Source organism: Scyliorhinus canicula, chromosome 1 (assembly GCF_902713615.1).
Source record: "Scyliorhinus canicula chromosome 1, sScyCan1.1, whole genome shotgun sequence".
Lineage (NCBI taxonomy): Eukaryota > Metazoa > Chordata > Chondrichthyes > Carcharhiniformes > Scyliorhinidae > Scyliorhinus > Scyliorhinus canicula.
In genome coordinates, this window is record NC_052146.1 from 283,556,844 (window position 1) to 283,584,191 (window position 27,348).

Sequence of the window (27,348 nt, forward strand, 5' to 3'; positions counted from 1 at the left end):
ACACCAATTAAAGTCCAATAGGTTTGTTTCAAACACTAGCTTTTGGAGCATTGCTCCTTAGGTGAACGGAGTGGTATATATATACCTCTCTATTCATCTGAGGAAGGAACAGTGCTCCGAAAGCTAGTGTTTGAAACAAACACGTTGAACTTTAACCTGGTGTTGTAAGACTTCTTACTGTGCTCACCCCAGTCCAATGCCGGCATCTCCACATCATGACTTATTCAGTGAAAGGCATCCCGAAAGCGTTTCATGCATTCACCTTCAGATGCATAAATTTCTTCTATGACAAGTTCTGTTTAGGTTTTTGCGGCAGAACTAAATCCAAACTGCCTTTAAACATGGGTCCGTACAATAAAGTACAGTGAATGCCAAACTGTAGCAAAGTTACTGTGTGGTAGGGGGCGGCATGGTGGCACAGTGGTTCGCACTGTTGCCTCACAGTGCCAATTGCAGCCTTGGATGACTGTGTGGAGTTTGCACATTCTCCCTGTGTCTGCGTGGGTTTCCTCCGGGTGCTCCGGTTTCCTCCTACAATTCAAAGATGTGCAGGTTAGGTGGATTTACCATGATAAATCACCCATCAGTATCCAGGGATGTGTAGGTTAGGTTAAAGTGTTATTGGGTTAGGGTGGAGAAATGGGCTTAGGTGGAGTGGTCTTTCATAGGGTCAGTGCAGACTCAATGGGCCGAATGGCCTCCTTCTGCACTGTCGGGATTCTATGAAGTCCACCTCTCATAAATTTGATCTTCCTTTAGCTCCAATAACCATGTCCATTTTCTCTTCAGCAAGTGCACGTTGACAATGGCTGTTTCTATGGTGATCTTCACCTTCCTTAAGGTAGATCTCAGAAGACCGCAGGCCTGATCTTAAGATATTCGAGAACAATCCACTTGCACAGAGTTAGATTCAGGCCCCAAAGGTATTGTCACTGATTCTACAACATGTCCATGTTGTTATGATGATCTTAACTTTGGACTCTGCCTTACTTAAGAAAAGGTAACCAATTACCAAGGACAAGCATTTGCTCATCAAGTTCAGAGTGTTCGGCAGCAGGACATTATCTTGTTAATTGAAACTGAAGACCATTTCTCAAATGTTATACAGTTCACAAAGAGACAAACTCACTATCAAATTACTATCTTTTGTCCACCTAATCATGTGTACAATTAGCTTCTAAATGAGTTCAATCAAAAAGACTATAGATTTTGGCAAATCAGAAGAGTTAGGAATGTGAAAGCAGACAGACAGTTCTTAAGCAAAGAATAATTAGTGTTTATTATTATGGCAATAAACCTCTTAAAGGTTTTCTTCATGAGGTCACCTCTGCCACAGTCATTAATCACTTTCTAGGCATATTTAATCAAGGCAATTCACGTGGGCCAATAAATACCATATTTTAATTAAACCTATACTGATTACAATTAGATCCTGATTACCTTTATGTCTGCAGTTGAACTGAACTCAGAGAAATTTGGGATGTTAATAATCTCGTGAGCAGCTTTTCAGACTTAAAAATATTTTTGAAAGCAAATCTGAATTCTGTCAGTAGATCAGGTTTTTATTTAATTCACAGACCAACAACGGACATGAGTGTATTAAAAATGTCGCGGGGTAAAGGTGCTGGACACAGGAGTATCAACACCAGGAGCAGGCTCACAAATGCTCGACTTCCAACAAGGCCCAGGTACCGAGGTAACCACTCTCAATTTGTGATTGGCGCAACACATGATTGGTAATCAAATGGAGGATGTGGCCTCCGAGTACTGCTTGTTGGGATTTCCACACTGTTCCACCAATGCCCTCTTATAAACTCCACAGAAAAAAAGCTCTGAACGTCCACAAAAGGTGTATTGAGAGAAGGTTTCACCCACAGCAGCGTAAACATGCTTCAATAGCACCCTGTTAATTAAGGGGGAAGGTTTAGCTCAGTGGGCTAGATAGCTGGTTTGTGATGCGGAGCGAGGCTAGCAGCATGGGTTAAATCTCTGAACTGGCTGAAGTTATTCTTGAAGGGCCCTGTCCTCTCAACCTGAGATATGGTGATCCTCAGATTAAACCGCCACCAGTCAGCTCTCCCCGTCAAAGAGGAAAGTGGCCTATTGTCATCTGGGAACATTACCTACTGTACTCCCCATACACACATGACTGTGTGGTAAAATGTGGCACAACTCCATCTACATGTTTGCTGATGGCACGACTGTAGTGCATTGGATCTCAAACACGATGAGTCATGGTACAGGAGAGAGATAAAGAAATAAAGAACCTAGTGGTGTGGTTTAACGACAACGATCTCTCCCTCAATGTCAGCAAAACTAAGGAGCTGGTCATTGTCTTCAGGAAGCAAAGTATTGTACATACCCCTGTCTGGTGCCAAGGTAAAGATGGTTAACAGCTTCAAATTCCTAGGTGTGCACATCACCAACAATCTGTCCTGGTCCACCCATGTTGACGCTATGACCAAGAAAGAACAATAACACCTATACGTCCTCAGGAAAGTAAGGAAATTCCACATGTCCACATTGACTCTTACCAACTTTTACAGGTGCACCGTAGAAAGCATCATATCTGGCTGCATCACAGCCTGGTATGACAACTGCTCGGCCCAAGACTGTAAGAAACTTCTGAGACTCATCAACACAGCCCAGTCCATCACACGAACGCTCCTCCTCCACTGACTCTGTCTACACCTCCCGCTGCCTTGGGAAAGCGGACAGCATAATCAAAGATCCCTCCCACCAGGGTTATTATCTCTTCCAACCTCTGTATTGGGCAGGAGATACAAACGTCTGAGAACACCACTAACAGCTTCAAGAACAGCTTCTTCCCAGCTGTAACCAGGCTCCTGAATGACCCTCTTATGGAATGAGCTAATCTCTCCACACATCTTCTGTACTGAGCAGAACTACACTACATATGTTCACCCAATGTCCATGTCTATCTATTTAATTGTGTATTTATCGTACGTCCTATGTTTTTCATGTATGGAACGATCTGCCTGGACTGTACGCAGATCAATAATTTTCACTGTACTTAGGTACACATGACAATAAATCTAATAATAATAATAATCACTTATTGTCACAAGTTGGCTTCAATGAAGTTGCTGGGAAAAGCCCCTAGTCGCCACATTCCAGTGCCTGTTCAGGGAGGTCGGTACGGGAATTCATCCTGCGCTACTGGCATTGTTCTGCATTACAAGCCAGCTGTTTAGCCCACTGTGCTAAGTAAAGACTCCTTGAGAATTACCACATCTGCAAATAAGGTATATTTACTGGTACTGGTAAAAGTCACAAATTAAATAGCAAAAGATGATTGTTTTTTGCAGGGATGACACATTTCAAAAGGTGGGGCAGTGTTAGAAAGATCCACTCTGTTTCGGAACAGATACGATCTTCAAGGCAATTCTGAGCACTTCCTATGTTGAGGGATGTGAAAAGCTGGAAACTGTCGAGGTCCAAAAAACTTGGGGACCCATTGAAAGCTAGGTCCACTCCCTCACCTCATCCCTGGAACCCCAGGTAACCTTTGGACATGAAGGGACAATTTAGCATGGCCAATCCACCTAACCTGCACAACTTTGGACTGTGGGAGGAAACCGGAGCACTCAGAGCAAACTTCACACAGACACGGGGCGGCGGGGTGGCGATTGTGCGAACTCCACACAGACACTCCCCCAAGGTCGGAATTGAACAGGGTTTCTGGCAGCAGTGCTAACCACTGTGCCACAAGTGGTAGTAGAAATTTGGAACTTTCTTCCCCCAATAGTAATTGATGACAGATCAATTATTAATTTTAAAATTGAGATTGATGGATTTTTATTAACCAAAGGCATTGAGGGATATGGACCAAAGGCAACTAGGTCACAGATCAGTTATGATCTGGCTGAATGGTGGAGAGCCTCGAGGGTTTAAATGGCCTGATCCTCCTCCATGTTCAAACAGCAAAAAACAGATACAGCTCCAAAGAAATTATCCCTTCAGAAAAATGAATAAATGACCTAATATTTGCTATTTAATGAACGTAAATTCATTATTCATTAATTTGAAAATATCCTTTGATCTTTCAGCTGAACTCGACTATAATTGGTTTTGAAGGAATTCTGATAACTGTGTATTTTCTCTTTAACTAATCCAATTAATTTACTCACCCACATGCCTATTCTTTTCTCACTTGGCCCGAATCCAATTCCTGTGTATTTGTTTACGGTCTGACAAGGCCACAACTGAGCTTGTACTGTTTGTGGAACGGTGCCCGATGCATCTGACACAGTGTCGAGACAGATGTGTGTGAGCAGCCAGTTGGAATTGCTATATTGGTATTTGGGGAATTAACTCACATAGTCAGATGTATTATTCATTTACTCATTTTCCACTAAGTTCCATCAGTGGGATGAGAAGAGCTGCCAGTAATGATCACAACCCTGTGAACTGCCACCAGTGCTCACAGCCCTGTGAACTGCCACCAGTGCTCACAACCCTCTGAACTGCCACCAGTGCTCACAACCCTGTGCACTGTCACCAGTGCTCACAACCCTGTGAACTGCCTTGTGCTCATGTCATCCAACTGAAGGCTCCTGGGACCAAGATCAGCAAAGGATGGGCAAAGAAGCTGCTGATCTTCCTTCATATGTGCTCATTGGCCATGATATGGTCTAGAACGAGAGATCGCAGTTGTAGGTTGAGAGGTGGCCGATTTAAAACTGAGATGAGGAGGAACTACTTCTCGCAGAGGCTGGTGAACTTGTGGAACTTCGCTGCCCCAAAGTACAGTGGAGTCTGAATCATTAAATGGTTTCAAGAAGGAAATAGCTATACTTCTGATTTTTTTAATGGGTTATAGGGATATGAGGAACAGGTAGGGAAATGGATTTGAGACCAGCCATGATCTGATTGAATGGCAGAGCAGACTCAAAGGGCTGAATTGCCGACTTTGCTGCTAATGGGGCTGGTTTAGCTCACTGAGCTAAATCGCTGGCTTTTAAAGCAGACCAAGCAGGCCAGCAGCACGGTTCAATTCCTGTACCAGCCTCCCCGGACAGGTGCTGGAATGTGGCGACTAGGGGCTTTTCACAGTAACTTCATTGAAGCCTACTTGTGACGATAAGCGATTTTCATTTTTCAGGGGCTGGTTTAGCTCACTAGGGGCTGGTTTAGCTCACTGGGCTAAATCACTGGCTTTTAAAGCAGACCAAGCAGGCCAGCAGCACGGTTCGATTCCTGTACCAGCCTCCCCGGACAGGCGCCGGAATGTGGCGACTCGGGGCTTTTCACAGTAACTTCATTGAAGCCTACTCGTGACAATAAGCGATTTTCATTTTCATTTTTCAATTCCTATGTTCCTAAGACAGTGAGAGAATATGGAAATGGGGCAGCACGGTGGCCTAGTGGTTAGCACAACCGCCTCACGGCGCTGAGGTCCCAGGTTCGATCCTGGCTCTGGGTCACTGTCCGTGTGGAGTTTGCACATTCTCCCTGTGTCTGCGTGGGTTTCGCCCCCACAACCCAAAAATGTGCAGAGTAGGTGGATTGGCCATGCTAAATTGCCCCTTAATTGGAAAAAATAATTGGGTAATCTAAATTTATAAAAAAAAAGAGTATGGAAATGAGTTGTTCTTCAGCTTGTCTACTATCCACAGCCAATGCTGCAATGCCCCAAGATGAAGAAGGGGGGGAAGTGTTCCAATTCGACCGATTTCTCCTTTCAGGAATCAATACCTCACACCCTCAGGGCACGGCAAGATGGCACAGTGGTTTGGACTGTTGTTTCACAGCACCAGGGACCCGGGTTCAATTCGAGCCTTGGGTGACTGTGTGTGGAGTTTAAAATTTCACCCCATCTCTGTTTGGGTTTCCTCCGGGTGCCACAGTTTCCTCCCATGGTCCAAAGATGTGCAGGTTAGGTGGATTGGCCGTGCTAAAACATTGTCCCTTTTTGTCCAAAGATGTGCAGGTTAGGTGGGGTTACGGGAATAGGGTAGGAGAGTAGGCCTAGGTGGGGTGCACCCAGAGGGTGTGAGAGGGCCGCTGCAGACTTGATGGGCCAAACGGCCTCCTTCTGCTCTGCAGGCATTCTATTCTATGATTCTAAGAATACCTGACAAAATAACCCGAAGAAGTGAATCATACAGACTCGAAACGTTAACTCTATTTCTTTCTCCACAGATGCTGCCAGATCTGCTGAGTTAGTCCACCATTTTCTGTTTTTATTTCAGATTTTCAACTCAAGAGTTTTTCCCCATCTCTAATTGCCATTGAACGGAGATGATTTTCTAGGCCACTTCAGGGGCATTTTTAAGAGTCAACCACGTTGCTGATGGTCTGGAGCCACGTGTAGGCCAGACCGGGTAAGGACATTAGTGATTGGGTTTCAACGACCGTGGTTTCATGGTCATCACTGGATTTTAAAATTCCAGATTGTTATTGAATTCAATTGTGCTTTTTCCCTGACACCTGTCGTCAGCACATTCTTTTCTTCTTTATCCTAATGTATTTTCTTCTTTTTCATCCAAGGATGTGTAAATAGTTCTAGTAGCTAATAAAGTAAAGTCTCACAGTTAACCTACAGAAGACGGCGGAAACTTCCTTAAGACATATCAACTTGTAACTGGGTCACTGTCTGCGCGGAGTCTGCACATCCTCCCCGTGTGTGCGTGGGTTTCCTCCGGGTACTCCGGTTTCCTCCCACAGTCCAAAGATGTGCAGGTTAGGTGGATTGGCCATGCTAAATTGCCCTTAGTGTCCAAAATTGCCCTTAGTGTTGGGTGGGGTTACTGGGTTATGGGGATAGGGTAGAGGTGTTGACCTTGGGTAGGATGCTCTTTCCAAGAGCCGGTGCAGACTCGATGGGCCGAATGGCCTCCTTCTGCACTGTAAATTCTATGTATCTATGTATGTAACCAACGCCCTCCAAACAGAAATCTGAGGCCATGAGCACAGTGGTAAACACTGATGTGCGTTTGCTAAATACAGTCTTTATATATGGCAGGATTTACCATGCAGATGTTGAGTAGAGTTTTGATGTTTTCCAAAATGGAAAGTTAAAGAAGATCTACTACTACAAATAATAATGAGGCTGTATTACAATTAAGTTCAAGTGATGAGGAGGTTTAAAGTAATGAAAAAGCTTATATTTGAAGCCTTGTAATCCATCCTTATTTATATAGTATATAGTCTGTTCTTAAGTTAAAGGAGATAATAAAAATGCATACTGGAAATCTGAAATAAAAGCCGGAAACATTAGAAAATACACAACAGGTCAGTCAGCATCCCCAAGAGGAAAGATAGGCTAACCTTCATTGGAATTGTCCCACTCTGTCTGACGATGATCCATTGCCGGGGGAGTGGTTTGTTTCCACCTACAACTAATTAAAAAGACCAATATGGGGAGAGAGTGAGGTGGTGGTAACATCACTGGACTAATAATCTCGAGGCTCATGCCTGGGGAGGGACAAGTTTCAAATCCCTTAAATTCAATTAATACTCTGGAAAGGCCATTCAGTGCATGATGAGCCAAATCCCGTACAGTACCGACTGGGCCTGAACAGCAGAGCTATTGTGGCTCGGGTACGATCAAACTCTTAATTTTCTCCAAAATCATCCATCCTATTGACATGGTGGCATGTGGACTCCTCCACCCAGTTGATATCGGTCAAGGAGCTAAGGAAAATGGCACAGTCCAAAAGAATGCCACTCAATGATTACAGCTTTACGATCTCTACAATTATTGTCCGTCATTAGGGCTTCATGAAGTCAACACAAAGCATAATGCAATAATTCACCGTTGTTGTAGTCTATTGCTGGTTCTAAGTTCATTCTCTTAATCAGATGCCCCAGAGGAACCCAGCACTAATATAAACTCTGCTGGAATTAATTGGGACAGACAGTCTGTCCCCAGGCAAAAATGCTGCGATAATCATGCTCTCTTTAAATGATATTGGGCAATTACATCGCTAATCATTATTTCTATTGAGAATTATATTTCTGAGCAGGAACTCTCTGTAATGAACAGGAAAGACCTTTGAGGTGAATGTGGTTATCCAATTCAGGCTGAGTAAGAGGACTCTTGCTTTGGCTGAAATAATGCTGTAAGGGTGGAAAAATGCTTGAGGGCAATTGCATTTTGAGATCTCAGAAGGTGTTGACTGGATGGTCTTGCACACAGCTACATTGCGACATGTCACAGCTAAATGCAGATCAAAATCCTTATTAACCATAAACAAGCCTACGTTTCCCAGGAACAGGGGAAATACAAATCATAAAATGCCGGGTGTGCACCCTGAAGTTATTGGTGCAATAACTTGACAAAACTTGTAAAGAATCAACTGTTGAAGTCAAGTGTCGGAGTTGTGTTCTGGTGTTTAGATGCTGTAGATGATGACAATAAGTTAATTATCCTATGCTATCAAAAAGCTGTTTATTTTAATCTTCATTTCACTATTGTCTAGACAATACCATAAAGTAGAAAAACAGATTAATAAGACCAACATTTCTAAAAGGACAAAATTAAGCAGAAAGTTATGTTGTAACTTATAAAATGCTTTAGTTGGTCACACTTAGCATGTGTGCATAGTTCTGCTGCCACGTTTTCATCTGGGTAAAGAGGTGTGTCTCGCTGTGTGAATGGCCACACTTACTTTGCTTTGGAGGTAATCCTGGGCTAGATTCTCTGGTGCCCCGGCCGTGTGGTTGTCGTCGGCAGGCCGTTCCCTGGCGGCGAGACTATGTCTTCTCGCCGCTTGTCAATGAGATTTCCCATTGAAGTCACCCCACGCAGCCGGAAAACCAGCGGGCGGAGGTGCGCTGCCAGTGGGAAAGTGAATCCAACAGCCGGAGTATGCCGGCCCCAATTTTTCATCTCTATTCCTGACCCGGCATTGTTTCCCTCCGTCTTTTTTGTGAGTCAGGGATTCCTAGTTTGTAAATACAATTTTAAATGGGGGATGTGTTATACCGTCAATTCACTATGAGACCGTGAGAACGAGTGAATATAAGGCTTTATTATCCAGAAACTTGCCTGCCAGTGTCTGCTGTACAAATGAGTGCCACCCACAAGTGGCCGGTCTATATATCGCCGCGGGTAGGGTGGAGCCAGAGGCGGAGCCCACTGGGTTCCAGTGCAAGGTCATAGGTCACAGCACTATACCGACAGTTTATACTTAGGTGAATACATTTACCACAGGATGAAAATCATATTTCCTCCCACACACCACTCTTGGCTGGCGGCGCAGGGGCTCTGGAAACCCGCTCACAGCGCACCAGAATTGAGAAATTAAGAACAAAGTAGAAAGCCTGCTGATCGGGGAGACCGGAACATCTGTAAAGGTAGGTGTTTTCTCACCTTCAAACGTCACTGTTGGGTGCTGTACTGTAATGTGGATGTGTTTTTAATGCAGTGATTCATCAAAGGGATCTGTCCCAGAACGGTAAACTTCTCCTGCCGGTACTGAAGCAACCAGTACCTGGGGGGACCCAGCCCAGTCCCAGCCGGAATTAATGCCGTCAAGGGAGAGAGAGGATCAGGAAAAAAATTTGGAGGAGGGAGGGAAATTGTATTGAAAACCACACCTTCAGCTTTGCGAAACGAAAAAGGAAAAAGTTTGTGTGATTTTATTCCGAATGTTTTATTTTGAAAGATTGGCATTACAATTTAAAACAACTCAAATGAAGTATTCTACACTCAATTACTTTACAATGGTGTTTGGTGAAATCCCTGAATGGATATTGCTTCAGCTTCAGTCAGAAATGAGTGGGCAGTTATTCCTCAATCACTATATTCAATACAAGTGGCAGAAAATATGGAAGGCAACAACCAAGTTGAAACACTGCATTCTTGGCTGATGAAACTGGTTCTGAATCTACAATAAAGTACACATCACTTGGTAACTACAGAGTTATCAATAACCTTAAACCTAAAAATTGCTGTTACATTGATCAGCTTGCCATTTTATTTTCTCTTTTGCTTGCATAATAAACATGCAATGAAGTATCTGTTTTTTTTTCTTCTGAAAGAATCTTTTATGCAAAGATTCAGACTGTTGCTGTATTGCATAAGAGCATTACCAAAATAAGGAAGAGCTAAATAACCAGAAACTAACATCTTAGGTTCATGTGAATGTCCTACACTTCTCCTGAGACGCACGGCAGTCAGACAGAAGCATGTACATCAAAAGATTGATTTACAGTGTGACACGGTCATGCACACAACTTCTTGCATAGCTCAACCCACATATAGTAAGGCACTATTTCCTCATCACAGCCCAGTGTCCATAAGCAGATTGCTCTGCACATCAAGAAGTATATAATACCATTCCAGATGAAGAAATACATAAATGTATAGGATGAGAGCAATTTATCATCTTTCACGTATGTGTTTACAAGATGAAAGAAATGTCTTAAAACGTCTCTGCACACAGTCTTAAAATCAACATTTTTTTTTCTCTACATCAATTTGAAAGCAGATGCACTGACAGAGCGGACTCAAGTGAGCTATAGCTTCGGTGTTCCAAGTGCACACTGATCAGGTTATATACAAATAATGTTTGAAAAAGCATTCAAAGAGGAAATTTGTAAGGTATTTCAATGTTTGTGGGTCAGCTTAGTCCTCAGTTAGTTGAGCTGGTCTTCGTACTGCTTGCGGAAGCAATCTCCAGCAGGAAAGAATTCCCAACAGCGTTCTTGATACATCTTCCACACATAGGACTCCTGGCAGGTAAACAGAAATGTGTCAATTTGTACAATAGCAAAGCCCATTGTTGTCTTCACCTGATGAAAGGTGCAGTGGCACATCAGCTTTCAGTAAAATGCCCAGAGTCCAACTCACACAGAGTCAACTGTGGCCAGCAGAGATGCTCAAGGTATCGAGTCAATACCGTTAATGCATATTGGCACTGCACATCAGACTTTTAATGTAGAAAATGTCGAATCCATCTGCAAATCCCTCTGATAAATTTTACTCCAAACCAGCCAGGCGACAAACAGGCTTAAACTTTACCTCAGGTAAAGGGATCCCAATAAAGAACAAAGAACAATACAGCACAGGAAAATGCCCTTCGGCCCTCCAAGCCTGTACCGGTCATGATACCAACCTTTGGCAAAATCCTCAGCACTTTCTTGTGCCGTATCCCTCTATACCCATCCTATCCATGTATTTGTTAAGATGCCTTTTCTACGCCATTAATATATCTGCTTCCACAACCTCCCTGGCAACGCGTTCCAGGCACTCATCATCCTCTGCGTAAAAAAATCTGCCTCGCACATCTCCTCTAAACTTCACCCATGGACCCTTAAACCTATGTCCCCTGGTGAATGACCCCTCAACCCTGGGAAAGAGTGACTGCCCATCCACTCTATCCATGCCCCTCATAATCTTGTAGACAATGCCGCATTAAAATACAGATTCTGAGCCCAGACTTGCTGGCAACAGGTCTCCCTCGTCTCTTTTGCTGTGGGCAGCCTCGCCATCTAATTAGTAGTGGCTGGCAGGCTCCTGGTTTTCCCAGCTCAATCAGAGAACTAGCAGCTCTGAAGCCTCAGCAGCACCGCCAGGAGAGGTGGTGTTTGCTGGGGTGTGCAGAAAGCCTCGGGAGCAGGGCCAGGTAAGTTTCAAAAACAAATCACAGTTCTGGAGGTAAATGGGGGGGGGGCCATGACTTGGACACAGTAGTTAGCACTTTTGCTTCACAGTGCCAGGGACCCGGGTTCGATTCTTGGCTTCGGTCACTGTCTGTATGGAGTCTGCATGTTCTCCCCGTGTCTGCGTGGGTTTCCTCCGGGTCCTCTGGTTTCCGCCCACGTCCCACAAGATGTGCTTGTTAGGTGAATTAGACATTCTAAATTTTCCCTCTGAGTATCCTAACAGGCGCCAGAATGTGGTGACTAGGGGATTTTCACAGTAACTTAATTGCCGTGTTAATGTAAGCCTACTTGTGACACTAATAAAGATTATAATTAGATACCTACCCTGCCTGAAACCCCACGTTGGAGCCACCGAGCCCGGGCCCCAAATCTGCCTTCATTTAACTGGCAGCCTGACCTTTAATGGGTGAGTGACCCCGCCAAAGGCAATCCCGACAGCACTGTAAAATAGCACCTAATTCGGCCTTTAACCATAGTAATCAGCTGCCTACCTCTTTGGAGCAGGCAGCCTCTCCCTTCCAGTTCCACTGCTGGGACCCACATTGGGGAGCCAATGTACCGCTTCCTGGGTTGGTTTGGCCCCCTCTAACCTCGATCGAGTATTATGAAGTTTAAAAACAGGGCCACTTGCTGTCATGTAATGTAAACCCCAGCAACGAATTGGCAATGCTTGGCAACTCTCAAAGAAGGGGTAAATTCAAACAGCTCAACAGCTTGACTATGTAGATTGTGTTTAAAATAATGATGGCCAGGTGTGTATCCTGAGGATGGAACATTTTCTGTGCATTTGAACTCTCTCTTTGAATTAATGCCAACTGTACTCCCCAGACATCTTGAAGCATTGTATCACAAGTCCAGTATAAATATCTCCCACTTTCTATGACTTTTAGCTTTGACAAAGGGTCATCTGGACTCAAAATGTTCGCTCTTTTCTCTCCCTACAGACGCTGCCAGACCTGCTGAGATTTTCCAGCATTTTCTCTTTTGGTTTCAGATTCCAGCATCCGCAGCAATTTTCTTTTATCCAGTGTTTAACTCACTGCCACTTCTCTTCTTGGAATGCCTACCCTGAAGAAGTACTGCTCTTCTCTCCAACAGGATTTCAGTATGTCCCTCCCCCGCTAACCACCTTCACTGCTTTCCATTTCTCTCTTAGTGTTGGATGACTCATCTTTCATTCCCTCACCCCACAGTATAAAAAACTCCCACTTTCTAAGTCTTTTAGTTTTGACAAAGGGTCATCTGGACTCGAAACGTTAGCTCTTTTCTCTCCCTACAGTTACGGCCAGACCTGCTGAGATTGTCCAGCATTTTCTCTTTTGATAGCATAAGTGCAATTGTTTTCATTCTTCTACTAGAATGTGGTGGGACCTTACCTGCCCGGTGTGCTCTGTTTCATCTTTGTTAATAAGATACATCAAGAAAAACCTGTAGGAATAAAGACACATGTAGGTAGCATCAAAATAAACATCGCACATGTGGGTCCGAAACCAGATGTAAATTCAATGTCGATCAATGGAACGCAGCTTTATGATTTGGGCTTTTAAAAACATTGCATTGGTTGTGTCAACTTGCTATGTCACCGGTGAAGTTCTCCTCGTATTAGCTCCGATTTCCATGTCATACTTTTGGCTACTGATTCTCTGTTACTCTGCTTTGTGTCATGAAGGTCTGTTAGAATCAAGATGGCTGTCTGCAACATTCTATTGTCCCCTCAAATTTCCCAGCAAAAGACTAAAGCTTTCATATTTTGTTTAAAAACTGGTTAAAATAATCCTTCGTCTAAACGCAAAACCTTGGTGTTTTCGCTTCTGCCGCAATTATTATTTTTTAAAGTCCTAACGAGAAACTACCTCAAGTGTTGCATTTGTTTTTGAGCGGAGCTGTTGGGCACCAAATGGGAGGATTGCCCAGTGCGTTGTGGTAAGATTCTGTGACACAATATGGTGCAGGATGCCTGTCAGCCACCAAATGGCTGCCAACACCACGATGAGGCCCTGAACACGAACCCTTTGGTTACCAAACGAAAACCAGTCATTTCTTCCACAGGAAGAGGAGGTTCACACTGAATTATCTTTATATGCATTTTAGCAATAGAAAGCCAGGAACAGGGTCATGTGTCTCCTCATCTGGGATGTGTGTGTGTGGGGGGGAGCAAAAAGAGAAAGGCACAAAAAGAGAAAGGCACAAAATGAGTACCTCTCTAGATGTGCCGCAGAGAAATAGTGTTTAGAGGGGAAAAAAAGCATTTTGTGGGCATACAAAATACACATACATTTGTGATACGCTTCATGTTACATGCTCAAAGACATGGTAGTGCAGTGGCATGGTGTTAGACTAGCAACCCAAGCAGTTTGAATCCTGCCATGACAAATTCAGCAAATCGAGTTCATGGCCGACTTTACTCCATTTGCTGTACGCAGGTGCAGTAATGGGGAAGCTCCCCATGGTGCATGGAGCATTCAAGCTGACCTGTAATGTAACACCTGCCATGTGAACAATGCCATGAACAGTCAGGATAGCCGAAGTTAAAAAAAAAATCAGTTCTCCCAAATGAATGCACCGTCTGGAAAATAACGCACTTGTGATGGTGAGAAACCAATTCAAATGACAGCTTGCCTGTTTTCACCAGGCACAGCTAAAATAAAACTGATATAAAACGGCGATCAGATTAAACTGCTTGCAATATTCTTGATGTTTTTGTAAATGGATGTTAATTCCAAGCTTCTACTCCCTTCTCATTACGAAAATACTTGGGACCCTTTAAATCTGCTAAAGTGCTGCTCATACTATTTTTGTTGTCCACATGGGCTCTTCGCAGAACTCATTAAAAATGTTGTTTTAATAGTTACCGTTGCTGGCCATAACTGTTCCGATGTGAACTGTTACAGTAACACTGACAAATTGGCACTACAATGATCCAGGCTTCACTCAGAATTTGAAACATGTGTCACCACAGGCACTGTATTTTGTGTAGTACATCTTTGTTTTTAAGTATGTGGTTCTTAGTTCCCCTTGTACAAATTAATAGAGCAAAGTTGTCTTCCAACATACATTGCTGGAGGGCGGTGCTGGTGTTTGGGCTGAAATGGCAAAGGGTCTGCCAAGAACGATGTGGGCATCGTGGGGTGCGAGAACAATAGGTGGGGTTCCACACTGTGGCTGTAGAAGTCAGTGATGCCCCCTTGTGATGACGTGGAAAGGAGTAAGGCAATATCAACCATGGGGAAGGTGTAGGTACTCGACATGGGGAGGCACGAGCAATGAGACATGGCAGGAAGCCATTAGGAGGAAAGGTAGCAGGGCTGAAGTGTCAAGCGTAGCAAGAGTAGTTACCATTTCAGGTCAGTGATGGCCCTTCATCAGAACTATGGAAAAGTAAAAAAGTAATATGTTTTGTGAAAGTGAGATGGGGAGCGGGAAGAAGAACAAAAGAGAAAGTGTGCGATTGGGTGGAGGGTAGGAGAGGTTAAATGACAAAAGGTTTCATGGTATAAAAGCCAAAGAGAGTGGTAATAGAACAGGTAAAGAAAGTAATAAAAGATGGGTGCGATTCAACAGAAAACAAATCTATGTCCTGTTTTGGGCACGTTGAGCAGGGTGTTTCTCAGCGGCTGCAGCACTGAGAGTCACCCCGCTATTCAACAACACTTTGCCATTTTCTTCTGGCCTGGGGGAGTTTCTCTCTGCCAAGGCTGCACTTGAGTCATTTCCTGCTGAGCTCGGCTCCTGTCAGATTGGAGCACCATTTTGTCTGGCAGCCTTGAACATCCCCCCCCCCTGTTTCCGATGTCCCCTCCACCCCCAATCTCGGGGAGGCCCTCGGGAACATCCCCTCACCCCTCCTCCACCTGGGAAGGTCCCGAGTCCGATCACTTGCAGTGCCAATCTGGCACCTGGGAACCCTAGCCAGATATTTATTTATGAGTGAGATGTCCCTTTATTAAAATGACTAGGGTAGTATTTATGGCACTATAAGGCTGCCTGGATGGCACTGCCAGGGAGCCAGGGTGGCTGTGCCAAGGTGCACGGGTGCCAGAGGGTGTGCCAGGTTGCCACCCCGCCCTTTTCCCGGCCATTCAGGCGTCTCTAATGTCCTGGGAGACCCCATCAACCCCAGGTGCCATTACGATTGTTGAATTGCTCTGGGACCGGCAACAATTTTTCTGTTGTAGAGGCTAAGAGCTGACGCCGGGACAGAATTGGTGGGCTTCTACGACAGCAAAATTGGCGCTGGTCCCGAAGCAATTCATCATCCGTTAATGGGCTAGCACTGACGCCACGTAGAACATGAGTGATTCCAATGAAAAACGGAATTGGATTCGCCGGGGTCAGGATTGGCACCCGAGAGGCTGACAAGCTGCAGCCACATTTTAGCACTCCACTCCTCACACACACTCATCCCAGCCAACAAGATGGCACTGGTTGCGCTGGAGTTGCTGAGGGTGAAAATCCCAAAGGCCAGCTCCTTTGGAGGGATGCAGCGAAGCTGTGAAAGTTTTGAATTGGAGGCAGCCACTTACTGTTCATCCAGGAGAGTCATTATTTTAGGAAACAGTTTGTTTCTGAACCTTCTTTTGGAATTCCACATCAGAATGGAGATATCTGTTAACCAGTGAGATGTCCCTTTATTAAAATGACATCAATTCCTTGACTTGGGTCGTATTTATTGGATTTTTATGCTTAAAACCTATAAAGGGCTGTGCCAAAAAAGGTAGTTTAGTCGTGTACTTTTGACAATGCATGTTTTTTGGGGTAAAAACAGAAAATTCTAGAAAAATGCGGCATCTTTGAAGAGAGGGATAGCGCTAATGTTCCAAGTCCATATGACTCTTCTTCAGTTTTTTTGGGTTGTTCTGTAAGACTGTTTTCATGTGTAACTTGTATCTTGTGCGCTTCAGTTTATTTTTTCTTTTAAATAAATCTTTTAATTTTAAAAATTCTATACTTGCTACTCTATGCTTTTGAGGTCAGTAGCTCTTCCTCCTTGTTTTCACAATTAAAAAACGGTTTCTGATCAAAGAGACAGACTTCACTCTGGGGTTCAGCTTGCAGCAGCAATAACATCAGCTGTGGTGGTAAACTATCAATGAAATATTTTTGAAGTTTGGCTATTGCGGTGTTGCCAGTATTGCTGAAAGCACGGTAATCAGCAATGAGTTAACCTGTTTTAAGTGACGTTGGTCTCTTTTGAGTGGTGCCATGAGGACTTTCATGTCCACTTGAGAGGGCAGACAAGGCCTCAATTTAACGTCTTGTTTGAAAGAAAGCTGCCTGGATAGATAGACGGACGGGCTTTTTAGGCAGGGTGGGGGGGCTACAAGTCGGAAACCTGTAAATTCCGAGTCCCTATTGCCCCACATGCTCTGGAGCTTTAACTCAGTGGCATACATCTTGTGGCCCTTTATTCTAATATTAGCATTATAAGTTAATTAGAAGCTTTGTGCAACAACAAGCCTCGTCCCCCTGGCCAAAGGCTGCAATTCCACTGAACCCAAAATAGCTGACATAAATCACCTGTCTTATATATCTGCGTGTTTATATTTCTTGTAATAATTCCTCAGCTCAGACTTTCAATTGCAAGTTTTGGAACTTCTTTCTGAAGTTAACTGCCTCCACCTGCAGGTTGAGCAGCAGTTACTGTAGCTCAGTAATGCAGCTGACTCCTGCCCATAAAAGGACGTCTGATGGAGCTCAACGTTACCCGGGACTGTTTTCCTTGGCAGGTTTCATTTTTTTTCCTTTTCAAAGAAGAAAAGAAAATGCACCACTGACTAGGACTGTTTATTTTCTTCCCCCCCACCCCCCACCTTTTGGTGGCCATGGAGCTGATTAAAAATCCAGGCATGCTGCTCTGTCTCTGGTGTGATTGAGTAGCAGGAAATGCAAGTACTTACAGGTAATTTGCCAAATTGTGCTCCTGAAGCGTGTGAGTCTCAAAGCCGTGGGGGACCGTGTCGAAGTAGTCATTGCCAATTCCGCAGATGAAACATTTGGTCTGAAACGAACAATCAAGAAAAATAAGCAAGATTGGCACCTGGAACATACAAATCAGCTTTATCTGATCACTATAATCAGCCAGTGCTGAGCTATGGTACGTGGGTCAGTGTTATTTATCCATTTATCTTTCGGTTCAATCTTCGTAAATATTCCAGAATTACCTCTTGAATGGTCACATATCCCTTCTAAACTGTGGGAAAGTATGAATAGAAATGTGAGATATTTGCATATCCGAAATGAAATTGATTTTGAATCATTTGCCCAGCAAAGTAAACCCGGTGAACATAATTCCCACAGAAGCCTTTTTTGTTTGGACATTTGCAAGAAGTTTTTGTTGGACATTTTCACATGTCCAAAGCAAGACTGTTTTCAAAATGTTTTTCAGCAGCCTTTTGATTATAATACAAATAGCATAATTTCCAATACAAGACAACATCGGCAGATAGATTTTCATCTTGCTGCCTGGCGTTGTGGATTATCCACTAGATATTGGAACCAACGGAGACGAGTGGAATCTGCAAAACCAGTTTTATGTCCAGTTGGAAAGTTGCAAATTCACACCCTATTCCTCATATGCGGCGCCACTGAAATAAAATGATACATAACTCTCTGGAGGGGAGGAAAGTGTGTGTGTGGGGGAGGGGGAGAGAGAAAATAGCAGCATTTCTCCTCAATTGCAGCAGGTTTCCCGTAGAATTTCAGGGTTGCACAGTTGTCGACTTTTCCAGCACAGGAGAGGCAAATGGCACCTGGCCCATTGCAACTGCGGACTGCTTTCTGAAAAAGATTCTGACTTTCTCTCATCTCCTGGGCTTTCAACATGTCCTCTGCCAGAGCAATTCATGCTCTGATCATACCTGTCATGAAAAATTCTCATCACTCCCCACTTCTTGTGCTTCTGGTACACATCCTGAATTCCATCCAAACATTGGAACAGCTTCTTCCCCACAGCTAATAGACTCCTCAAAGACTCCCCCTCGGACTGATCTGTTCTCTGTAAGACACTATTCACAACGTCCTATGCTGCTCTTGCTCATGTCGTATTTGCTTTGTTTGGCCCTTGTTCTGCACTGTAACCAATTACTTATTTGTCGGTGTACTTTGTTGATTATTCTTTTTCGTCTACTGTACACGTTCCGTTGGCCGCAGAAAAATACTTTTCACTGTACTTCAGTACATGTGACAATAAACAATTAAATCAAATCAAATTCATGTTTTGTATTACCAATTCAGCACCAGTGAAAATAATCTTTCTCCATTTCTTCCCTATTGTCTTTTAGGCAACTACTGATACTTGTGAAAGACAAAGGGTGGAAATGTACCTTTTCTCTGGCAGTATGGCAGAAAAAGACTACTTTGAAGCTGCCAACACCAATGGTGGTTTTCTCCGCCGTATGATAGTAAAATTTATGATAATAGTGTACCCGATACTGAACATCAGAGTTTCTGTTATGTTTCTGGCGGGGACAATCAAGGTGAGACTTCCTGCCCACGTGAAATGTTATTTTTGCCTCTTGCAAGATGTTCCCCTCCCGTCACCAAACCCACCAAAGAAGAACGGGAGCGGAAAGTCCCGGCCACATAGCTTGAATTGTACACGTTAATGGCCACTGATTCGAAAATTGAGAGCACACTCCCGTGCAGTGGGAGATGAGGCTCCACCAGTTATATCGAAGATAGGTCTTGATGTTATGAAATTCTGACCGTGAAATCTCACTGAAATATTGGTGAAGAATACACAGACCGAAGGAATTCAGTCCCAATTGTCTCTTTCTGTAACCAGATGTTTTCATTTTCTAATTAAATGTTCAGTATCTCATTTACGGTACTGTTAAAGCTCTCACCTCCATGTCTTCTTTAACTTGCTCCTGCTGATCTCTCAGTTCACCAAAAGCGTCAATAATTAGACCTGAGTGAAAAAGGGGAATGAGATCACTTCATAAAGCAAAGGCTCTGGGGCAGCTCCTACAGAAGCACGGTAGCACAGTGGTTAGCACTGTGGCTTCACAGCGCCAGGGTCCCAGGTTCGATTCCCCGCTGGGTCACTGTCTGCGCAGAGTCTGCATGTTCTCCCCGTGTCTGCGTGGGTTTCCTCCGGGTGCTCCGGTTTCCTCCCACATGCCAAAGACGTGCAGGTTAGGTGAATTGGCCATGCTAAATTGCCCTTAGTGACCAAAACGGTTAGGAGGGGTTATTGGGTTATGGGGATAGGGTGGAAGCGAGGGCTTAAGTGGGTCGGTGCAGACTCAATGGGCCGAATGGCCTCCTTCTGCACTGTATGTTCTATGTACTAGAAGTAACTTTTCAGCTGTTGTGCAACTGCCAATTGCAACAAGTTGCATATTGAGAGGATAGAAACATCCTTTACTGTGGTCAGCAGCAATTGCATTGCGCAGGGGAACACAAAGGGCTGTCCAGCTGGAATCAAGACCAGCGCCGGCCCTAGGGTTGCTGGCGCCCCGGGCAAGCTGAACTTCGGCGCCCTTGGGGGGGGGGGGGGGGGGCCGAGGGGGGGCGGGGCGGACCCGAGGGGGGGCAGACCGAGCGGGGGGGGCGGACCGAGCCGGGGGGGGGGCGGACCGAGCGGGGGGGGGGGGGCGGACCGAGCGAGGGGGGGGCGGACCCGAGGAGGGGGCGGGGGGCGGGCGGAGCGGACCGAGCCGGGGGAGCGGACCGAGCAGGGGGGGGGGGGCGGGCGGCCACCGCGCATGCGCTGGTTGGCACCGGCCCAACTGCGCATGCGCGGGACCCGAGTCTGGCGCCCCCTAGCACATGGCGCCCCGGGCGACTGCCCGAGTTGCCGGTGCCTTGAGCCGGCCCTGATCAAGACTCCTTGTGGTAATCCTACCACTCTATAAAATGAGAGGGATATTGCCACAGATTGCAGTAATGGAGATAAAGTAACTTGCTTTAGTGAACAGTACATCTGTGCCAGCTTGCTTAATGCATCCATGCACAGCTGAGTAACTATTTTTTAACCAATATTTATGGAATAACTCCATTGCATAACAGTTACATGCATGCAGGCTGTAAAGACATAAAGACTATTTCAAACACTGGTTGAAGAGACATCAGTCTCACAGTACAAAGCAGTACAAAGACAGATATCAGCTACTTAGCAACAGCAAAACAACCTGGGTTAAAAGTCAGAAATAAGCTGACACTATTAATATTAATCCTAGGATCACCATCATTCTTGCCACCTCCATAGCCACAATGTTTCATATGGCTAAAAAAGTGGAAACAAAGCAGGTCATAAACAATTAATCAAAAAAGGGGCACTTGCTTTAATTCACAATTCCTTTGAGTGGTCCCACCCAAGGACAGATGGGTGGCCTTAGCTGAACTGATGGTTGAGAATGGGACAGGCACCTGAGTAGGCGAAGCTCATTAAAACAGGCTTTGGAGTAAAATGCAACTTGAACGTTTGTAGGGGTAGAAAGTCCGAGAACTGGACACAGAGTGAAGGGGATGCTTACCAGTTGCAAGGGAGGTGTCCATTGCCTCGTCCTCTCAACTGGGTGCAGTCCCAGGTCCGGCCACATCCCCCACTGGTGCTGCTGAGACTGGAGAGCTGCCAGCCCTCCAATTGGGAGGCGCCTGTCTTTTAAAGAGACTAAGTCCCAACAGCAACAAACACTCCGGAGCCCTCACTGCTCTGATAGAATTCAAGCTTTAGCTCCCCAGCTGCTTTTGTCCGTTATCATTGTGCAAGTCATCGAACAAGTATTATTGTCACAAAGCAATTATTCAAGAGCTTCAGATCCTGGTACATCCCCTAAAAGCTTAATTAGCTATCAGACTTTTGCACAGGAATTATCTTTACAAATAAACCTTGTCATCTTTGTTAACTTTAGCTTTTAAAACTATTAAAATAATTCAATGTTATAACAGAATGAAATTCATCCCCGTAGCTCTCATCAATTTCTTTGTTGGTCATATGTTGGCCGTTACAGTGTCAGACATGTCAGGTTAGATTCTCCTGAACCCGCGGAAATAGGGTCAGGGTGGAAGTTCCTAGCTGCTCCACCAACTGGTGAGGTCTTTGCCCATCAGTTCACTGCTCATAAGGAAAATATTCTAAAGCATAACACCCAGCGTACCACCAGGTGAGGCACCCCAAAAACCTCAGAAATTGGCATTAACATGTGTTGGAGCATTTTCTGTGGTGAGATTTGCCATAATATTTATTTGGTGGTCGCAATGGGGGAAAGGTGGCAAGTCCAATTCCATTGCCACCCATCGACTACGCAGCCAATTCTCGAGTTGCACATGGGTAGCATGGTAGCACAAGTGGTTAGCACTGTGGCTTCACAGCATCAGGGTCCCAGGTTCGATTCCCCGCTGGGTCACTGTCTGTGAGGAGTTAGCACGTTCTCCCCATGTCTGCGTGGGTTTCCTCCGGGTGCTCCAGTTTCCTCCCACAGTCCAAAGACATGCAGGTTGGGTGATTGGCCATGGTAAATTGCCCTTAGTGACCAAAAAGGTTTGGAGGGGTTATTGGGTTACGGGGATAGGGTGGAAGTGAGGGCTTAAGTGGGTCGGTGCAGACTCAATGGGCTGAATGGCCTCCTTCTGCACTGTATGTTCTATGAAGCCACATACAATAGCAAATCTATGGTTGATTTTTTTTCTCCTTTGAGATGCTTGAGATTAATTGTAATTTAGCTATCTATACATCTATATCTATCGATGCTGAGGGGGTGTGTCCTCTTATGGGAAAGTCAAGGACCAGAGGGCATAATCTCATAGTAACGGGTTGCCCATTTATGACAGATGAGGAGGAATTTCTTCTCTCAGAGTGTAGTGAATCTGTGGAATTCTTTACTGCAGAAAGTGATAGAGGCTGGGTCATTAATTATGTTCAAGGCCGAGATAGATTTTTAATCAGTAAGGCAATCAAGGATTATGGAGATAAGGCGGGAAGGTGGAGTGGAGGATTAGATCAGATCAGCCGTGATCTCATTGAATGGTGGACAGACTCGATGGGCCAAGTGGTCTCCTTCTGCTCTACGGCTGCTGGTCCTATACATAAACCACGGATTAGACCTGGGTCCTTCTGGTCTGCATTGTTTAATACAGCATGAAAAAAGTGCTTTTACTCAAGAGTTATCAGGCAAGCTTTCATAGCATAAAATTAATTTTACACTGCATCTCACAATGTCACCGTAACCAGTAAACATGGGAGTAAGGCTGGAATTCCAAACATTTATAGCATAATAGAATGTTTAAAAGTCTAACATAACTAGTCTAACACAATGCAATGCAATCTTTCTTTCTCTCGACATAGCTTTGTATATAATTAGGGTAGTATCCAGTATTAGGTATTGGCTGGACAGGGCAGCATGGTGGTGCAGTGGTTAGCACTGCGCTGAGGACCCAGGATTGATTCCGCCACGGTCACTATTTGTGTGAAGTTGGCACATTCTCCCCGTGTCTGTGAGGGCCTCATCCCCACAACCCAAAAAAGATGTGCAAGATAGGTGAACTGGCCACGCTAAATTGCCCCTTAATTGTAAAAAAAAGATTTGGATACTCTTAAGTTTATTTTTAAAAAAAGATTTGGGCTGGACAACACTTTCCTATTTCTACTATTTCATGTAGTCAGGATAACAGTCAAGGTCCAAAGAAGTTGCGCCAGCCAATGTCACTGAGCTTTTGTCTGGAAAACTCAAACCGTGCTGCTTACAGATATCCACCTGCACTGTTGCGACTATTCACCGAGAGGAATGCTGAAATAAAAAGTCATAATGATATGATTGTCAGCAAGCAGCTGCACTTACACAGATCCCCTTACCTTGAATGATGGCTAACAGGATAACAATTACAAAGAAAAAGAAGGTGATGTCAAAGATGATTCGATAGATTTCGTATTCATCCCCAGCTGGATCCTCAATCTCATCGCCAATGCCTCCTCCAGCACGGACACCCACGTACATGTGGAACATGTAACACTTTAAAAAAGACAATCGCAACTTAGACAAGTGGATATTAAGTGACAACATCAGATGATCACGCTTTTCTTTTTTTTTCTGGGTGAGTCCTCTAAATAATATGTCAGCGGTTTGTATTTCGAATCATCTGGTAATCAATCAACAAACCGCTTCAAACAAAAGCCACATAAAAATTTGTTGCATCCAAAATGCAATACACCAGGAAGTTTCACTTTCAAAACATTACAGGATTTTCACGCTCATATAACTGAATTGTGACGCACTCTCTGAGCGCAAATACTGATGTCAACTCCTCGTTATTCGCAAAGGCGTCTCTAAAATGTTCCTGTGGTTGGGAGAAACTTTCAAGTGTAATCCGGAGGGTGAATTTCTATGGAAGGTAGACCTATCCACACACAGTAGCTTCAGCAGTAAAACCGTGCAATTAAACCCCAAAGAAACAGCCCAAACCAAAAAAAAACACACATCAGGAACGCTACGTAAAATTTGTTGGGCGACAGGATATGTCGGGGCAAAACACAGCTGAAGATCAAGTGGCTGTTCGCAAACAAATTAATTTAAAATTAAAACAAAATCAAAAGCAACACTTTATGAAGGAGGAAGGCATATTGAACTTGCATTGATAATAAATGAGTAGTTATATTAACGCATTCAGCTCTTCTAAAAATGATACAATAGCAGCAAATAATTGTATTTGCATGTTTTGTTCATCCTCAAGGTATAATTTTGCACCATTAGGCAAACATTACTATCGACAATGATCAAATTGTCTCAGGCAGATTGCAAGTTCATTAAACAGGAATAGTTTGATTTGATGGATTTCCCCTCAAGGCTTAATGCCTTCCCAATTGAGGGTGCATATCAGGTAACTTTAAGCCTGCAGTCCTGAGTTTTCATCCAATGGAAACTCGTGGACTGGGACCACATTGCAAGGGTGCGTCCGTGTATTTAGTCCTTTGGGGCTGTGTTTCTTTGCCAGATTAACATGTCTTAGTATTAAAAGCAAAATCTAACGTAAATGGATCACACTTGACAGGTCCGTTTAATCGCAGGCAGGTACAGCGCTTACTGTCAGCATATCATCACACTTCATGTCTGGCGTGTCTCCATCTTCACTTTTGTTGTAGAATTTGCGGAAGAAATTAAAAGCTACCACTGTGTACAGATACACCACGACGGCCAATAAGCCCACGGTTAACACCAGCTGCGCAGACATAAGGAGACATCAAAAGTGTCAAATCAACCTGAAATAATTAATGGCCACCTATTAAATGAAACTGGAGCTTGCATTTTTAATGGACAGTCATCCATTCATTATAAGCCTGAAGAGGCAACCTTATTGAAACATATGATTCTCAGGGGGCTTGAAAGATCTCCCAGTGTTTGAAAGATTTTTTTCCCCTTTTGGGAGAGTCTCGGACCAGAGAGCATAATCTCAAGGTAAGGGGGGGTCACCTAGTTAAGAGAGATGAGGAGGGATTTCTTCTTTGAGAGGGTAGTGAATCTGTGGAATTCTTTAACGCAACCAACTAAAGAGGCTGGGTCATTAAGTATGTTCAAGGCTGAGATAGACAGATTTTTAATCAGTAAGAAGATCAAGGGTTATGGGGATAAGGCGGGAAAGTGGAGTTGAGGATTATCGTATCAAACAAGTCTCATTGAATTGCAAGGGGCAATGTAGCGTAGCCAATCCACCTACCCTGCACATCTTTGGGTTGTGGGGGCGAAACCCATGCAAACACTGGGAGATCAAAAAGACATTTTGAGGGCATTGTTTTCTGAAGTGTTTCACCTCCAATTCATTCCACTTTTGTTTCGCCAATTTTCTTTGGCCTTGGTTAATATTAAGTCACCTCTTGGTTCACAAAAAGTATGTTTTTAAAGGAGACCAAATAAATCTCTGTGCTTCGTATCTTAAGTTTCAAAAGGTTGCAACAAGCAGAATGGTAGAAAACAGGTGCAACAACCCTCGCAATCGTGCTCCGAAGGGTTTTGGCACCTAGCTATTAATTTGTGGATCTAACTTTATAATTAAAAAGTCCGCACTCTGGTACCTGTTTGCCATTGTGTGTCACTGATGACAGGATGGTCCTTAACGTTTTAAATCCCATTGCAATATCCAGCAGATGGGCAGCGAAGAAAAAGTTGTTATAATGACCCAGCACTGACATAGTCATGTACCAGGCAAGGTACAAGAAGGACTGCAAGCAAAGAGAAACAGGCATAACTAACAGACAACAGAACAGCAGAAATACATTGGCTGCCTGAGCTACAGTTCTAATTGAATGTACACTTATAGCGCTGAGTTCTAAAATAAAAACAGAAAATGCCTGAAATTTTACAAGAATCTGAAAACTGAACAAACGTTAATGCTTCACGTAGAAACCTTTAATCAGAATCTATTTTGTCTTATTTGATGATTTGCTGTTCAAATATAGTTTCAAATTTGCAGTCTTTTTTTTTACATTTCAGGTGTGCAGCTATATTTTGCTTGTGCATATTGCAAGGTTCTACTTGCCAGCTTGTTAGGGGTCATTTCCTTCCAAAATAATCGATTTAAAGCAAAGGCAGAAGGCATATGGTATGCAAGTGAGCTCTTTAAATCACCACGGTGACCACTTTCCAGCGCCAGCTTGTATCACTCTGCACAATTATCAAATAGATGTGATCCCTTAAATTCCCCAAGGGCTTCTGCCACGTCTTCCATCTTCAGCGATTTGCTCTATCATTTCCCAGTGGAGTTATGGTGGGACAGGGTTAAAAAAAAAGATGGAAGATCATGGACGGGATTCTCCGTTGCCCAACGCCGATATTGTAATTGGTGATCGGGCGGAGAATCGACTCCGATGCCCAAATCGGGGCCGATGCCAGTTTGATGCTGGTCAGCCATGCTCCGCCCCCTCGGAAATGGTGTCTACGCATCGCGCACCGCGTGTCGTAGCAACGGCGTTGGCGCGTCATCATCTGGCCCACATGCGAAGTTCCGCCCCCGATGGGCTGAGATCCCGACGGTGCAGGACACGTGTGGTGTCAGCAGTCGGGAACCCGGAGTGGCAGCTGCGGACTGTGTCCAGAGCCGCAACACTCGGCCGGGCTCAGTGCCGCTGGCCGGTGGAGCTTCCGCGAGGGCTGGGGGGAATGGTGGGGGGTGACCTGTCGCGCCTCGGATGGCAGGTCAGGTCCGCGCACAGCCGGTGCCATGTTGCCAGCCTTGCACATGCGCAGCCAGGGACCCAGCCGTTTTTGCCGCGGGAGCTGGGAGTTTCACCGGCTGGTGTTAGCCCCTCACCAGTCCTCGAATCAGTGAGGGTCTGCGCTGATTTTTTTCATGCCATTGTCCCGGGTCCCTGGCAGGTTCCTGCAGCGGTCGCGCCGTACAACATGGAGCCGGCCATGCGCGGACCCGACCTACCATCCGCAATCCCACAGACCACCCTCAGGAACCCCCCACCAGTACCCCAGCCCTCGCATAACCCCCCCCCCCTGGCCAGCAGCACGGATCCAGGCTGCGTGTAGTGGTGTTGGACACAGTCCGCAGCCACCACGCCGGGTTCCCGACCGCTGAGACCACACGTGTTCCACACCATCGGGAACTTGGCCCATTGGGGTTGGAGCATCGCGGGAGGGCCGGCCGATGACACGGCAACGCCGTTTCAACGGCGCAACATGCTGACACCATTTCCAAGGGTGCGGAGCATGGCAATTTGGGCATTGGAGTTGATTCTCCGCCCGATCACCGAATACGATATGGGCATTG

The 27,348-nt window shown here is 44.8% G+C and overlaps 1 protein-coding gene and 1 long non-coding RNA gene across 5 annotated transcripts in view; one reads left to right on the top strand and one right to left on the bottom strand.

Annotated features, from left to right (window-relative positions):
• Window positions 1-9,602: 9,602 nt before the first annotated feature.
• Window positions 9,603-27,348, bottom strand: part of ryr2a (ryanodine receptor 2a (cardiac)) — a 936,900-nt gene continuing 919,154 nt past the window's right edge. For all 4 annotated transcript variants that reach the window (XM_038814319.1, XM_038814304.1, XM_038814294.1 and 1 more), the window contains 7 exons: window positions 25,646-25,792; window positions 24,661-24,795; window positions 23,435-23,591; window positions 19,482-19,546; window positions 17,535-17,635; window positions 13,014-13,065; window positions 9,603-10,704 (listed from right to left, as the gene is read on the bottom strand). In XM_038814319.1, the coding sequence (XP_038670247.1) occupies window positions 10,609-10,704; window positions 13,014-13,065; window positions 17,535-17,635; window positions 19,482-19,546; window positions 23,435-23,591; window positions 24,661-24,795; window positions 25,646-25,792 (753 nt within the window). In that variant the 3' untranslated portion in view covers window positions 9,603-10,608. The remainder of the gene's footprint in view (window positions 10,705-13,013; window positions 13,066-17,534; window positions 17,636-19,481; window positions 19,547-23,434; window positions 23,592-24,660; window positions 24,796-25,645; window positions 25,793-27,348) is intronic.
• LOC119974948 lies at window positions 17,536-19,477 on the top strand. Its single transcript, XR_005462618.1, has 2 exons — window positions 17,536-17,731; window positions 18,918-19,477. It is a non-coding gene; the product is annotated as an uncharacterized LOC119974948 (long non-coding RNA).